Below are 16,701 nucleotides of genomic sequence, written 5' to 3'. Positions count from 1 at the left end.
TCTTATAATATAACCTTCATCCCTAACCCGGGACTCAAAATTTCTCAGCGCGTTCGCGCCTCGTGGTGGTGCGTTCGCGCTGTGTTGGCCCTTGGCCTTCTGTGCGTTCGCACCACTCCCTGGCGCGTTCGCGCAGACTATTTTCCTGGCTTGCCAGCCCGAATTGTAACGTCCATATCTCCTTACCCCGATGTCCTGTTGAGGAGCGGTTTGTTGCGTTGGAAACTAGACTTCCCGAACTTCACTTTAGGCTTTTGTTTCACTTCAAAACTCTTGATATACTCAGAGATATTCTTTCTCCCAGTTAGACCAAAACTTTTCGTACCAAACCTTGCCCAACTTTCCTTCAAAGCCTCGGAAGCTTAATCTCCTTAGTTCACTTGTTTTCCAATCCTTCTATAACCTGTTACGTGAACTCAAACTCTTATAATTATAAAACGAGCACCTATGATCTTGCATCTTCTCGATAATAACTCCGACGTCTGCAATTGATTATCTAACCCTAACGAATCTCAACGTACAGAAACTACGGGGTGTAACATTCCTTCCCCCTTAAAAACATTCGGTCTCGAATGTTAAGCTCTTGGGAATTCCACGAACATTTCACCGAAATTTCCCCTGTAACTGGATCACTATCATCTTGTCACAACGTCCCAAGATACACAGTGCCTCACAAGGCCACAACACCAATATTTATATTGGCCTCGCATGATCGAAAAAATTCTAAAAAAAAAAAAAAAGTAGTACATACCTAAGGGTGTTGGCGTCTTTGTCGGAACTTCTTTTGAGGGTGAAAACAAATATAGGTCCTGGACTTCCCGCCCTTTTCATTCTTCCAAGTTATTGTTGCCTCTCCACATGACTTAAACTGAAGCTACATTTTTAGTCCTCATTCTTCAAATTTGTCTGTCTAGAATGGCAATGGGTACTTTGACACAGGGCAGTTGTTCTGTGACCTGGACGTCCTCTACAGGCATACTTATGGGAGGATCCCTGATGCATCTACGAAACATCAACACATGACACGCCGGGTGAATTGCCTTCAATCCTGAGGGCAGATCTAACTCATAAACTACTTGGTCTTTCTTGCGCATAGCTTGTAAGGCCTAACGAATTGGGGACTGAGGCTACCTTCCTTACCAAATCTCATCATACCTTCTGTTAGTGACCTTACCAGAATACCCAATTGTTAACTTTGAATTTCCAAATTTCAAATAATCTGATAATCCCCCATTCTTGTAAAACATTCATCCGAGCCATATGGACATTGGAGTGATGACTGGTACTATACGTAATTTCAATCCATATCAACTGGTTACCCAAATTTTCTTCAGGGTTCTAACATACATGCTCATGACATCTCTTTGAACATCAGAAAGATGTGTTCTACTCACCCATTTATCTCAAGGGGGAAAAGTCCTCAAGGCGGGGAGGAATACTGGTGTAGTCTATATTCTTTAGGTTCCTCTGTGTATACATCCTATGTCGGAAATGTTTCATATCACCATCATACATATTTATGTCATCACTTTATCGCGTTCCTTTGAATATTTCATTTTCATTTCAGTCTCTCTCATATGGTAACTCTACTTCCTTCTATCGACAGGATGTTACTAGATTCTAGATTGACTACTTTTGCCTATAAGGCTTCCTTGTACCGTGGTTTTCTAATTATTTTGTGATGCTGAGACTTCATATCCATACAACTAGCTCGCCACCCAACTTTCTCCTTAGTCTAATCTACTTCGAATACCATCACGCTCAGTCTTTCTCTGCTTCTTTATTTCTGAGCTCCTCATTACATTCTTATCTTGAGTTTACACGTAATTTCTCCTTTGGTGTGTTCCTTTTCAATCTCTACTTGGTCATGCACATAACTGACTGGTCATGCTTATTGTCAATTGTCCTTTCATTTAGTCAACCTATTAGTGTAATGCCCCTTTTAGGTGGTTTCTAGTTCTTTTCACCATATTCCCATCTCTTGACAAGGCCTACTTCTGGTCGCATACTCGCTTGTCTCTACCTTCCCCCTTAGGGTGTCGGTCCATTATCCTATATTTAACATCCCATTAGTCCTTCTTTTTCTTGCAAGTGAATACTTTCAGTGAATCCAGAACTAGTCTTAGTTGTGACTATTCGTCGTCCGAATCTATCTGGTCGATTGCACATATTTGTGATGAGTCACATATTCTCGTAGGCGTACAAATCCTGGATAGGACTAAACTCCCATCAAATGGATCTTCATGGTTTCTTTACTATATATTTTTTTCAAGATCACCTTTCCTTGTCACTCGCTTTGCTACATATACGCTCGGTCTTCAGACAGGTCTTCTAGAAATTACAATTTTATCCCTTCCATTTCTTTATTTCAACAGGAAGTTACAACTCCCACCTAATCGGACTGACACCTTGTTTTTCCTTTTATCGTACCTCTCATCCTTTTCTCAAATGACTTTGCTCAGAAGACAATAACTCTAGAATACCATTGGCTTCTCTTTTTTTTTCTTTTCCCTCAGAACACCATCTTTTGATAAACTGCAGCTTAGGGTTTAACATCAATCCCTCTACACTCTTTTACGATCAGTTCACAATGTTATAGGAGTATTGTACGCTACTATCCTAACGTACTAATAACGGGGTAACATGTAGTCCTTTTAAAAGTCTTTATATGGATGTTGTGTAAACTCGCTCCTTACGCATAAGATACCTTACTTAACAAGTGGTCCCATAATTCTCGTCATAACTTAATGAGCCACACCGTTCGTACAGCGTGATTCAAAACTTCAACCTCTTCGTAACTCTTTGTTACCTCTTTGTACTCGTAAAGCATTAATATACTTATGTTCACGGGTCGTACTTAAACATGTCTTTATCCCCCATTTAATCATACTGACATCTCATTAATAAAACACTTTGAAAGGTTTGATCAACTCAAGGTTCACCCCAATCCAACCAACAATATAAGGAGTAACATATAACAACGCAGAACCCAAATCAAGCAATGAACACACATCATAAGAAAATACTGACGATATACCTGTGACAATGTCGAGTGAAGACTCCAAGTGTTGTTGGCCGGTCAATGCGTAAATATGGTTCTGCGGACTACTCAAGCTGGACGCTCCCCCTCTACCTCCATCACGACCTACTGATGTCTGAGTGTATCATCCCAGAGGGCGCACCGATGATGACGATCCTGCTGCCGATCCGGTAGGTTGCACCATCCTTTGACGACCTAGAAATGGACACTTACGCATAATGTTGCCTGGCTGACTACAGGCATTGAAAACATCCGAACCAAAATGGCATGGTCTGAAATGTGGCTTACCACATTGATTACACTGTCATAAAGGCGCTCTTACCTGTCCGGATTTACCTCTATACTGGGAACCTGAAACTCTAGAGCTCTGACCCAGTCCGAAGTAATCAGGATGACCAAACCTCTTGCCTGCAAATCGAAGAGGCGCACTAGCCACTGGGTACCTGTAATTTTGCTGCCTCTGACGCCCTCTGAACTCATTGGCGACGCCTGAAGATCTGGCCTTCTTACTACAACCTCTATCAGAATCACGCTCACCTCTTGGCGGCTGCTGCTGTTCTTCCAAATTCTAGGCATGGGCCTGAATACGAGAGATATCCATTCCTTCCTAGAGTGAGGCCGTCAAGCATTCCTTAATCAAATGTGGCCCCAATCCACTCACAAACCGATGTACACGGTCTCCCATATCAGCCACCATTGTTGGGTTATTCCTTGCCAAGGAATTAAAGTGAAGACTGTACTGTCGGGCACTCACATCCCCTTGTCTAAGATTCAAACACTTGTCAGCTCTGGCTCACTGAACCTCTGGCGGCAAGTAATGTCGGAGAATATCATCCACAAACTCTTGCCATACTGGTGGAGGAGCATTGACTCCTCTAGATGACATCCAAACTGCATACCAATGTACCGCAACATCCCGTTATCTATAAGAATCCAATTCTACTGCCTCGGTATCAGAAGCATACATTAGTCGTAACGTTCTCAACATCTCACCTATAAAGCTCTGCGAGTCCTCATTCGGTTTCAACCCAAAGAACTCTGGAGGGTCTAAACTGATAAAATCATGGGCTCTAGCACTAACAGCTCTGTCACCATGTCCGTGTCACACCCCCGACCTTGGTAAGGCATGACTGTCACTCGACGCCCTAAGGGAACCGAGTGAACCAAACTGTAACTCACGTTTTCTGTATCTCAAAAGGCAACATAAGACCAAGGTATTATAAGCCATAGGGGCACAAGCCCAAAAAATAACATACTTACGTCTTTAAACAAATCTCGAGTGCATGTGCCGGTAAGGCTATCCTTAATAATGATACAACATAGTATAAGTCGAGATAATTATAAGATATCTAACTGTGCATATCTATCTACGAGCCTCTACAAGAGTACATGACATAAAGTGGACGGAACAGGGCCTCGACATACCCATGCAAATGTATATGCAGCCATGCTGACTCACAGGGCAACTCCGAAGCAAGTGGAGTGCCACGACTCTGCCTGCTGAGCTGGTATCCTTACTGAAAGATCCGTCAAGCTGTATCTCAAGACCTGCGGGAATGAAACGCAACGCCCCTAACAAAGGGACGTCAATACGAGCAATGTACTGAGTATGCAAGGCAAAAAGTGCAACAAAATAGCCATATACTAAAGATGAGAAGAATAAGAATCAACCTAGCATTTCTGAACTACCGATGGAAATCTAGCACATGTATACATATCTCTTCATCTTCTTGTAATCTTTACTAGGTCTCTATACCCTACCATGGCCCTGGTTAACTTATCATCAAACATTATCCGAACATATGTTATGGCGTGCAACCCGATCCATATAAGTATATATGTCTCTCTATACTCTCGCATGCTTAACCATATCTATGTGCAGTATTGTGCCTTTTATCTTACTAATCATCCTATACTAACTACCCAACTGATCAGTGGTAACTGCCCGACCGGCTGCAGTCCGGTGGTAACAACTGCCCGTCCAATTATCGCCCGACGGTAGAGCGCAACTGTCCGACTGATCAACGGTAACTGCCCAACCGGCCGTAGCACGGTGGTAACTGCCTGACTGGTTGCAGTCCAGTGGTAAATATATATATCTGCCCAACCGGCCGTAGCCTGGTGGTAAACACATATCTGCCCAACCGGCCGTAGCCCGGTGGTAACATCTGCCTAACTGGTCGTAGACCAGTGGTAATTATAATGAACATCATAACTAAACATCTACAAGTAATCTCTATGCCCTTCCCGTGGTCATCACTTAACCGTAGGGTCTACATAATCACATAAAACTTATAAGCATAGCTCAGGCCATTAATACTTCTTCCTGCTTGACTAAACATTAACCAAGTCTTAAGATACAACCTAAACCTCTATTCGAACAATAAATACCTCATTAGAGATCCTCTGCTAGCACCCTATTCATGTCCTATAAAACATTCCTTAAGAACCTGTTCCTAAACTCGTTGGATTATTATTATGGAACCGTCATCATGAACACGTCTCACCTTGAAGGAACAAAGTCATAAGATGAGATCAACATCAATGAATAACATCAACAGCCATGAAACAAGCTCAAGGATATCACAAGAACATCAGGAACTGTAAGCTTTGGTACTTTTAGAAACAAGGTTATTGAAGATATCATGTGTAGGTTCACAACAAAGGAATCATGCCTTAGGAAAGAAAGGCTTAGCCTTAACATACCTTTCGGTCTTCTTAGTCACCCAACGTTTATTCTCCCAAGCTCGTATGTCTACATATAAATCATTTATACTATCATTAGACTCGTTGCCACACACTTGTCTCAAGCATTTAAATGAAACCCCTTTTTGAATCTGCCAAAATTCGGGCAGCATCTCCCCTGTTTATATGCCCAGACCGAAATCATAATCCAGCAACCAACAACAATACCAACATCAACCACAATATTATCAATACCAATATATTCCATAAAATATCCCACACGACATTTGTCCAATTTTTTTTCCACCAACAAATCCAATATACGATTATTCTACAACTCTACTTCCGTATATAAACTTATATCCATATCAATAAGGAGAGATTCATACCTTATTCTCGCTAGTACCGCGGTATCTCCAATATTTGCCTTGAATTCCAACCAAGATTCACCGCAATATGATAGTATAATCGCAACTACGCGCTGTCCAAACTTAAATTCGGAGATTATACTTAATTCGCGTTAAAATCTAGTGGATAGAAGTTGAGAGAATTTTCTAGAAGGTTTGGGAAATATTTGGAAAATTCTTGGCTGAAAAAATGAGGTTTGGGATCTGATTTGATCCTTAAATAGTGGGTAAAATTCGGGTCGGGTCACTGTAGCAGTACTGTAGCAGTACTGTAGCAGTGTTTCTGCTCTGTTAGCCTAACTTGTAACATCCATAATTCTCTACTCCGATGTCCTATCGACGAGCGATTTATTGCGCTGGAAACTAGACACGACGAACTTTATTTTAGGCTTTTACTTTGCTTCAAAACTCCTCATATACTAAAAGATATTCTTTCCCTAAGTTGGGCCAAAATTGCCCCTCATATTTTCTTCCAAGTTCCAAAAAATTTAATTTCCTTAATTCACTTGCTCTTCAATCCTTTCATAGCTTACTATATGAACTTAAATCCTTATAATCATAAGTTAAACACATATAAGCTCACATACCTCCTGAAAGGTAGATCGAATCTCAACATACGAAACTACGGGGTGTAACAGTCCCGTACTTTGCCGCTGGGCCTGAGCGGCAACTAACTGAGTCACCAAAAGAATGGCCTGTTTTATCTCCTGGCCCAAGGCATCGGATGGGGGAACTGGGGGCATTGGAGCTGGACCTGGGGCCCCTTCTTGTTCTTCTGAAAAGGGTAAGGTGGGAGAGGTCCGAGATGGGACATCGTTATGAAACTCACCCTCCTCTACTTCTGCTGGTGGCCCCCGCTCAGTTCTTCTTTCGACCACCGTCTTGCCCTTCTAGGCCGCTGTAGCTTTCCTTTTCACGGGCATGCTGAAATCATAACACACAGTTGGAAAAGGGGGAAAACCTGATAACATGGCTCTATCGCACGCTCTAAGATGAGAAAGAAGGTCAATTATTCCTAAATACCCTGCAACCTCCCGTTTATAAGTGTGGCGTGCTACACACCCATAAACAGAACTCTACTGGACACAGCTCGTACACAATCCCTAGGACGAATTGTTCTGATACCACTTTTGTCACGACCCGACTCACGGGCCGTGACGGGCACCCGGAGCTAACATGCCGAGCACCTCTAAACATACATCTTATAATCATTTCTGGGTGGACCATAAAGATAGCTCATGGATATCATAATCTGTAAAGACATATATCGCAATATAACAGCACATCTTTGTATAATTTTCAACAATTATGCCCGTTGTTACCTGCCATCAATGCTACAAAAATGTTACACAATGATATGAACCGGTAGGGTTATGAAACATCTAACTGTACATACATATCTACGAGCCTCTACATAGAATACAAGTAACCATAAAGACCAATACCCATAGGCTGCAACTTCGAAGTTCCTGAGAATCCGCCGATAGATCACCTACGAGTTAGATCCGACTACCTGTCTACCTGCGGGCATGAACGCAGCATCCACAAGAAAGGACTTCATACGAGCAATGTACTGAGTATGTAAGGCATGAACAGTAACATAGTGGGAGATACCGGAAAATAATATAGTGAACGTATGAATATTAAGTAATATAAAAGAGATCAACCTGTGCCTCTGAATGCCTTTTTAAGGCGGATGTCGTGCATGCTTAGCTTTTTTTAAAAAAAGGACTTTTCCATATATACATATATAATATCCCGTCTGACCGTTAAGGCATGGTAATATATATATATATAGCATCTTACATGGTGTTATCTTACCCGGCCATATAGACGTTGTGTTATCTTACCCGGCCATGTAGGCTCGGTGTTATCCCCAGCTGATCAGTGGGATACAATGCATACATACAAACATACACACATATAAAAATACATAAATGAAATCAACATCATCATTAGCATTACCATCGTCACTATATCATTCCTTGAAGGATCAACCATCGTAAGATGAAATCGATAATGTCACGGGAGTCTCGAGAATCATGAACTTAGGTAGAACTAAAAATAGAATTGTTATCTTCGCTATATCTCACCTCGAAGGAACGAATGACATGAGATGAGACCATCAACAATGAGTAAGATCAAGAGGTACATGGAATGGCTCAATAATCTCATAATGCTCTCAAACACAGCTTCGGAGTATCTAGAAGAGGATCATCATCATCGTCACAATAATCATCGAACATTTTTCATTTAACATCATAAGAATCTTTAAGAGTCATAAACTTCTAGCTTTTGAAAACAAGGCGGCTACGGAAACATTTATGAAATCATAACATAGGAATCATGTCTTTGAAAGAAAGGGACAAGCCTTAACATACCTGTTCGACCTCCTATTACTTACGCTTATCCGCCCGAGCTCGTAAATCTACATTCAAGAGGATTCGCATAATTGTTAGACTCATTGTTCTATACTTATGCTAGGCTTTCATATTAACCCATTCTATATCCTACCGAAAATCGGGCAGCATCTCCCCTGTTTATATGTCTAACCCGAAATTATAATTCAGCAACCAACAACAACAACAATGATACCAACATCCACCAAAATACCATTACTACTAAAATATTCCATAAATTATTCCATATGACATTTATCCCATATTTCTGCCAACGCAATTATGATACGGCTATTTAACAATTTTATCTCCGTAAACAAACCAAGATTAATATTAACAACAAGAGATTCATACCTTTCTTCTGGTAACATTGCTATATCTCCACTTTTTCCCACCTTGAACTAAGCCAAACTCGTCGTTATACGATTCTACAACCGCAACTATACGCTGTCTAGGCCGGAATTCGGGAAATTCTACTTGATCCGCGTTAATATTTGATAAGTGAAGGCTAGGGGAAGTTTCCAGAACATTTGAGGAGATTTTGGTGTGTTTTGGATGAAAAATAAGGGGGGTAACCCCTTTATATAGCGGTCCAGGTTCTGCCTGGACCGACTTAAAATTCCTTCAACGCGTACGCGCTGGCTTAGTTTTTCTGCCTGCGTGTTCGTTCAGTAAAAAGGTCATAACTCTTGATCCTGATATGGTATGAGGGACCACGACCTATGGTTGGAAATCTAATTCAATTATATACAACTTTCATTTTTGGTGTTTTTCCAAATTCCAAACTTATAATGGCATTTTAGCCTCTTCAAGTCAGATCATCCGAAAATGTTTCCTTAAATCGTCCTTTTGGAGGGCTTATGCCCATATTTGGCTTAAGGGTCCTTCTTAGGACTTGCTCAACATCCTATGTACTACTCATATATCTCTTCATATTTCCTTTATAAAACCCCTACATATGAGCCCCACTTAGCTTACAGTAACGAGGGTTTTCATCAAGCAACGTACTAACTGATTTACACCATATGGTCTCCAAATATCATATGTATATTATTATTAAACTCTTATAATATAACCTTCATCCCTAACCCGGGCCTCAAAATTGCTCAGTGCGTTCGCGCCTCGTGGTGGCGCATTCGGGATATGTTGGCCCTTGGCCTTCTGCGTGTTTGCGCCACTCCCTGGCACGTTCGCGCAGACCATTTTCCTGGCCTGCTAGCCCGACTTGTAACATCCATATCTCCTTACCCCGATGTCCTATTGAGGAGCGGTTTGTTGCGTTGGAAACTAGACTTCCCAAACTTCACTTTAGGCTTTTGTTTCACATCAAAACTCTTGATATACTCAGAGATATTCTTTCTCCCAGTTAGACTAAAAATATCCATACCAAACCTTGCCCAACTTTCCTTCAAAGCCTCGGAAGCTTAATCTCCTTAGTTCACTTGTTTTCCAATCCTTCTATAACCTGTTACGTGAACTCAAACTCTTATAATTATAAAACGAGCACCTATGATCTTGCATCTTCTCGACAATAACTCTGATGTCTGCAATTGAATAGCTAACCCTAACAAATCTCAACGTACCGAAACTACGGGGTGTAACAGTTACCCAATAATTGAACCAATTCTGACCACTCCGTAGGAATATTATATAACCAGGGATATCTTAGTTTACACAACTGATGAATGTTATGTAAAACTTGATATACTAGCCTGCTATATGTGATGTTATTCCCATGTTGACTGCATTTCTCATTTTCCATAACTCCCACATGACAGTAGCTGGAACTGCTCTAAATATAGCCTGTAACTTAGTGCTAACATCTGCTATCCACCAAGTTAAAATAGCCTGATGTAGATGTCTTCCCTCCATGTTAAAACCTGCACAAGAAGCAAATTTTCTCCATAACTTTTCAGCTATAGGAGAGGTTAGAAACAAATGTGACATGGTCTCTTGTTGGGGATTGTTGCAGCACCAGCATCTAGAACAAATAGAAATTTTCATCCTTTTCAAGATGTCGTCTGTAGCAATTCTGTCATGCCATGCTCCACATAAAAAAACTAATCTTTATTGGAACTCCTTTTTCCCAAATGAAATTAAAAACTTCTCTTTTTTCCTCTCTCTGCCTCATATAGTCCCAAGCAGATTTGACTGTAAACAATCCATTCTTGGTTAGTTGCCACCACGCTTTGTCATCCCCCTCTAATTCTAAAGGCACCTTGATATGTTGTTGGATATGATTAACAACTTCTTCTGGTAAAACTTCATATAATCTCTCTAAATTCCACCTATCTCCTGCAACATACTCCTTGACTTCCACCTCTGCATCAAAGTTGGATTCTGTAATCACATAGTAAAGTGCACCAAGTTTTGTCCAATTCTCAAACCAGAAACTTGAACTTCCATTCTTCATTTGCCACCAGATATTGTGCTCAACTTGCTCTCTTACCAATACCATCTTCTTCCATGCATTTGATCCTCCCCTGGCTTGTGCTATTACTAGATGTAGCTTCTTACAATATTTGTTCCACATATATACACTCCATAGGCTATTTGAAGTTCTAAAACTCCACCATAACTTAGCAAATAAAGCATTTGAGATGTCATGTAGAGATCTAAAATCAATGCCCCCTTCTTCCTTTGGCAAACACATTATCCCATGCCACCCAATGTTTATTTCTGCTTCCTGTGGCATTATTCCAAAAAAAACTTTGCAAAAAGCTTGCGTAATTGATTGATGATCCCTTTCAATGGATTCATGGCAAATAGCAAATAAATTGGCATAGTCTGTAATACATGGGAAATCAGAATATATCTCCCGCCAAAAGTTAACAACCTATTCTGCCATGACATAATTCTGTTCATCACCTTCTTCACTAAATCAGCATAGTATATACTCTTCCTTCTCCCATAGAAAACAGGACAACCAAGGTAAATGAAAGGAAATGATCCTTTTCTCATATTAGTGATCTTCCGAATTCTTCTCTCTCTGTGCAGATCTACCTTATGATGAATATAGAAACTACTCTTGTCCATATTTACTCTCTGTCCAGAAGCAGCCTCATATTTCCTCAGTCTTTTCACTGTCTTCTTCAAAGAAGTCTTATCCCCTGAGCAAAATAGGATAGTATCATCAGCATTGGATAAATGATTTATTTGAGGACTCCACTTAGGTAAATCATATCCTATAAAAGTGTTTTGTTATGTGATTCATGCAAGTGTATGCCGTTGGACATTTCTTTATAAAATTCATTGCCCCTCCCCCATCTCTCAAGTAACGATTAACTTGCATGAAAAAATCATGTCAATTTACTTTTAGTTTGTTTCTCTTATAAACATAATCCAAATGTAGTATTCCCTTCTTAATATTTAATAGTAGAGAAAGAATGAACAAGAAGATGAAAAAATGACTCTTTTTGAGAATTAAATTTTGATTATTCAAGCGTACATCAAGTATTGTAACTCATATATCAGGACAATTGTATTCACTGATAAAAATTGTACAATAGTTCTAACAAATAATATCTTCCTATAATGATGACATAAAGTTAAGCTCCATGACGTAACTTCAACATTTTGGGACCCCATATATGAATCGTTTACGAGTCCGGAGCCTAAAGGGTATAAAAATACACGGTTTTTACCAAAAGGGAATGTCCAAAAATTATTATACCAAAAGGGGTATATCGTGGGCTGATCCACGATATACCCCAAAAAAAATTTCCACTTTGTCAGACGATTCAACCAAAAAAAAAATAAAAAAATTACATGTATAACGTGGATCAGTCCTCGTTATACAAGTTATTTGTTAACTCGGACTGATCCGAATTCTGCCCTAAAATATTATCTTCCGCCGCTTCATTCCATTCTCTTTCATTCTCTTCCATTCTCCTCCATTGCAAATATTTACAGAACCTCCATCTCCTTCTCCTTTTCCTTCTCCTCTATTTTTTTTAAACCCTGCAATACAGTCTAATTTTTGGAGCAACTTCTTCATCTTTATCTATTATTGCTATTTAAATTAAGGTATTTTTTCTAACTCATATAATATTATATATTTATAGTAGATGTAGATCTGTTTGTCTTATATATCTTAATTGTTATTTTTTTATTTTTGTTATTTTAATACGTTTGTGTTATTTGTGTTATTTTAATTTGAACTTAAAATATGATTGTTAGAAGCATTATTATAAAAAAGGTCTGATTTGTTTAGTAGCACTTTTGAAGAAATTTATTGTTATGTTCCTGTTATTTTTGTGGATTGTTATATAAAAGATCTGAATAAAATTTGTTGTTATGTTGCTGTTATTTTTGTGGATTGTTTTATAAAAGATCTGAATAACTAAATAATATATTTTATTATGGATTGTTATGTTGTTGTTATTTTTGTTAGTTTTGTGGATGTTTGTAAAACGTGGACTGATCCACGTTATACAAAATATATTGTATAACGTGGATCAATCCACGTTTTACAAGTATAGATCACTATCTTAAAACATTGTGGAACTGTGGATATTGCCAATAATGGACCGATGATGACATTTTCGGTACAGGAGAAAAGAATTGTGAAATGTGTCATAAAGGATCGAATTTTTTTCCTCCCATTTTGTGAATGTTGCTTTGTTTGATGTATTTATGCATTACCATAGTAATTTATGACTGCAGAACCTGTAATTTCTTCCCTATGCTCGGAAGTTTGGTATAATTGTGAAACGTGGACAGTTCCACGTTATTCAATATATTTTGTTATGGATTGTTATACAATATATTTTGTTATTTATTGTTATACAATATATTTCATTGTACCTTTAATGTGATATTTATATAGCCAGAAAAGTGAAACTTAATTGATGCCTCAGTAGGACAAAAAAAAATACTTAAAATGTCATGATAATGCTTTATTATATGGGACCTAAGTCTAAGTGGGTAGACAATTATTTGTCTATACCTTATAGGTATTAATGTGGTCCACTATCAGTGGTTTCTAAATAACGCGTATGGAAGTTGGCTTTATCTAGCCAGTGCATATTTGTTCTGCTAAAATTGGAATAATATATTTTTTTTAATAGTGAGTTACTCCAAATAGCTTGATCTGGACTTCATTTTTTTTTTAATATAAGGTATGGAGTTTCCACGGGTATGCGTACATCCGGGGCCAGAAGTGTACGATGTGTTAACACTCCAGGAGAAGCATCGATCAGAGGATGTGTGGGATGGTTCCTTGAGAGGACCGACCGGATGCCTGTTTCCTCGCCGCACGGATACTGAATTTTGGAAGCATGTGAGGCGTCATCCTTTTCATCCTCGCATCCTTGACTACTTTGGCCTGTGTGGATTTAGGGGAGTAATAGAGGTAGGATATGTATCATATGATTGGGCAGTCATCACTGCACTTATAGAGAGATGGCGTCCTGAGACGCACACCTTTCATCTGCGTACAGGTGAGGCGACCATCACATTACAAGATATCGAGGTCATGTTTGGCTTGGTTGTTGATGGTTATCCCTTGAATAATCTTAATGCTAGATATATAGATATTGGTGGGTGGCAACAATTGATCCATGAGCTTACTGGTTGGGCACCCGGTCTGGATTGTTTTAATGGTGTTAGTAGGTTAGAAGTACATAAATTAATTGAATATATTAGAGGCTTAGATGACATTACAGATCAGACCCCAGAAATTGATGTGCAACAGCGGGTTAGGTTGTACTTGCTATGGCTTTGTGGCGGCACGATATTTCCGGATAAGTCCGGTGACTTACTTAATTTAGATTATTTGCTTGACATGCGTGACCTTAGAGCAATGAGTGAACAAACTTGGGGAGCGGCTGCATTGTCATATTTATATACTTGTTTATGCCGCGCTTCGTTGAGGAAAGCGAAGGATGTGTGTGGATTCATTTCCTTATTGCAGGTACGTGACCTTTAAAACTATATAATTTTATTTGGTTGTCCTATTTGATAGTTATAAGGTTTTTATGTATTTATTTTAATTTTTTAATATAGGTTTGGGCTTGGGAGCCCATTATACCGATGCAGCCACCATGCAGGGCTCTTCCGCCACACACGGCTCTTGCACGAAGGTGGACTCATCGTAAATCCCGCGAAAATGAGGCACGTGATGTTTTACCCATATGTAGGGATGTATTGGACAACCTAATAGATGGCCAGGTATTTTTTAAAATAATGATGGTTGTTAATGGCGTTTTGATATAATAGTTACGCTTATGTGTAATTTATTTATTTTATTATCATGTAATTTTATGTTCTTTCTATCGTAGTTTGTGTGGCAGCCTTATTCAAAGGCCATCATCAATAGACTCCCTGAGTGGTGTCTGTGTGGCCGAGATATTTGGATGGCGAAGGTTCCCCTTATTTGTGGTATCTATCGAGAGTGGCACATGGTAGACCGCGTTCTCAGACAGTTTGGTAGGAAGCAACATATTCCGGGTCCATGTGCTGAGATTGATCCTTTTCATTACAAATGTGACAAGCGGTATGCTATAAAAGTGGAGGATCAACAATATTTTACAGAAACAGACTTTTTGTGGGGAAATCGTCGAGAAAGGTTAATTCTGGCCGAGTATGAAACTCAAGACCCAGAGTCACTATCAGAGTATTTTTGTTGGTATCGACGTCACTCGCGCACTTTCATAGGAAATCCTGCGCATAAAGTGGATAGAGGATACCAACACATGGCAGGCAGGCATGAGGCACTGGTACGTACATTACATTCCATTAGATGTTTGATGTCTTTATATGTGTCTTAGACCACTATCAAATCTTGCAATTTTATTTTTTTTAGGCTTTAGGACATCAAGAATCGCACAGGTTGGCTCAGCAGACTATCCAAGATCCAACCAAGTCTGATGAAGTGAAGGAAATAGCAGAGATGTTTAGCCACATTAATACAGAGTCCATGGCTGCTGCCTCTCTGGGGACGATGTTGAGTTTCGCTCCATATTATACACCACCGGCAGAGTATGTTGAGCCGCCTACTGTGCAAGTGTCTCGTTATCAACGTCCTAATGTACCAAGACCTGCGGCGCGTGGTAGAGGACGCCAATCAGGTAACAGACGGGGTCGAGCTCCCGTGGATCACCAGTTGGTTGATGAGGAAGAGGTTCGTTTTGATCAAGATATGCCTAGCTCAACGATGCATACAGATGATGATGCATATCACCCAATAATAGATTTTATGTCCAGCTCATCGACGTCTGCTCCAGAGGTTCAATCACCAGCGGTAATCAGAAGTGAGGGGCCTTTTCAGGCATTCGCATCGTCTGGGCCTATTAGCCTCGCAGTTATGGCCCAACAGTTTGGTGGTCAGACAAGCAGCTCTTATGGGATGACTGAGGGGCCTTTACCTGCATTCACTGGACAGAGCTCTTCAATTGGGAGGAGACTGAGTTTTACCGACGTGAGTATTCTAACCACTCAAATAGCTTGTATCTTGTTTAAAGTAATGGCTACCTTATGTGTTTATATTATATATTTTGCATAGTCTCCCATGGCATTTGATGTTGGATCCTCACACATTCCTGTGCCGGATGTACAGACTTTAGAGCCACAGGTTAGCTTTTAATTCAAAGTTTTTGGAGACTTGTGGTTGTTATGTGGTGTTTTGTCTTGGTTTCTTTGGTTGTTTGTGTTGGTATATGGTATTGGAGGAACTCCTTGTTACAGGGGAGATGCTGCCCGATTTTACGTAGACAATCAAAGTAATTGCTACGAAAATTTATCATACAAAAATAACTTCTATTTTTTATGGCATTTACAGGATGCAGGTGTGATACAAGAGGAGGTTCACCAACGTAGATCAAAACGAGAGCGTCGGCAAACTCGGTGTGGCACGGGGAGGAAAAGGGGACACTGTAAAAATTAATTTTTTATTGTATAGTGGGTAACTTCATGTTGAAATATTAGTATGTAAGCTTTATTGAATTCGGAAAAAGATGGACAAGTTACTGTTTTTATTTGCCAATGTCTGCCTGTTTTTATTCAATTCTGGTTCACCTCGTTTCTGCATATTTAATGTGTGTAAAGTTTACAACAAAATTGAATTGGAAAACGTTGGCTGGCCAACGTTTTGCAACAATAAAATTTTGTTGTAAAACGTTGGCCAGCCAACGTTTTTCAATTCTGTATCAGTCGACTGAAGGTACAAAAG

At 39.7% G+C, this 16,701-nt stretch overlaps 2 protein-coding genes across 2 annotated transcripts; one reads left to right on the top strand and one right to left on the bottom strand.

Moving 5' to 3' along the window:
* Window positions 1–10,238: 10,238 nt before the first annotated feature.
* LOC132624223 (uncharacterized) lies at window positions 10,239–12,528 on the bottom strand. Its single transcript, XM_060339034.1, has 4 exons — window positions 12,447–12,528; window positions 11,400–11,641; window positions 10,593–11,217; window positions 10,239–10,411 (listed from the first exon to the last, which is right to left on the bottom strand). The coding sequence occupies exons 1-4, from the start codon at window positions 12,526–12,528 to the stop codon at window positions 10,239–10,241; spliced, it is 1,122 nt and encodes a 373-aa protein (XP_060195017.1).
* Window positions 12,529–13,657: 1,129 nt separating this feature from the next.
* Window positions 13,658–16,416, top strand: LOC132624222 (serine/threonine-protein phosphatase 7 long form homolog). The gene is made up of 6 exons (XM_060339033.1): window positions 13,658–14,445; window positions 14,538–14,702; window positions 14,813–15,250; window positions 15,337–15,951; window positions 16,036–16,104; window positions 16,312–16,416. The coding sequence occupies exons 1-6, from the start codon at window positions 14,008–14,010 to the stop codon at window positions 16,414–16,416; spliced, it is 1,830 nt and encodes a 609-aa protein (XP_060195016.1). The 5' UTR covers window positions 13,658–14,007.
* The last annotated feature ends 285 nt before the right edge of the window (window positions 16,417–16,701 follow it).

The sequence above is a fragment of the Lycium barbarum genome, chromosome 12, assembly GCF_019175385.1.
Source record: "Lycium barbarum isolate Lr01 chromosome 12, ASM1917538v2, whole genome shotgun sequence".
In the NCBI taxonomy this organism is placed as follows: Eukaryota; Viridiplantae; Streptophyta; class Magnoliopsida; order Solanales; family Solanaceae; genus Lycium; species Lycium barbarum.
Note: the sequence above shows the minus strand (reverse complement) of the source record. Positions and strands in the feature narration are given on the sequence as shown.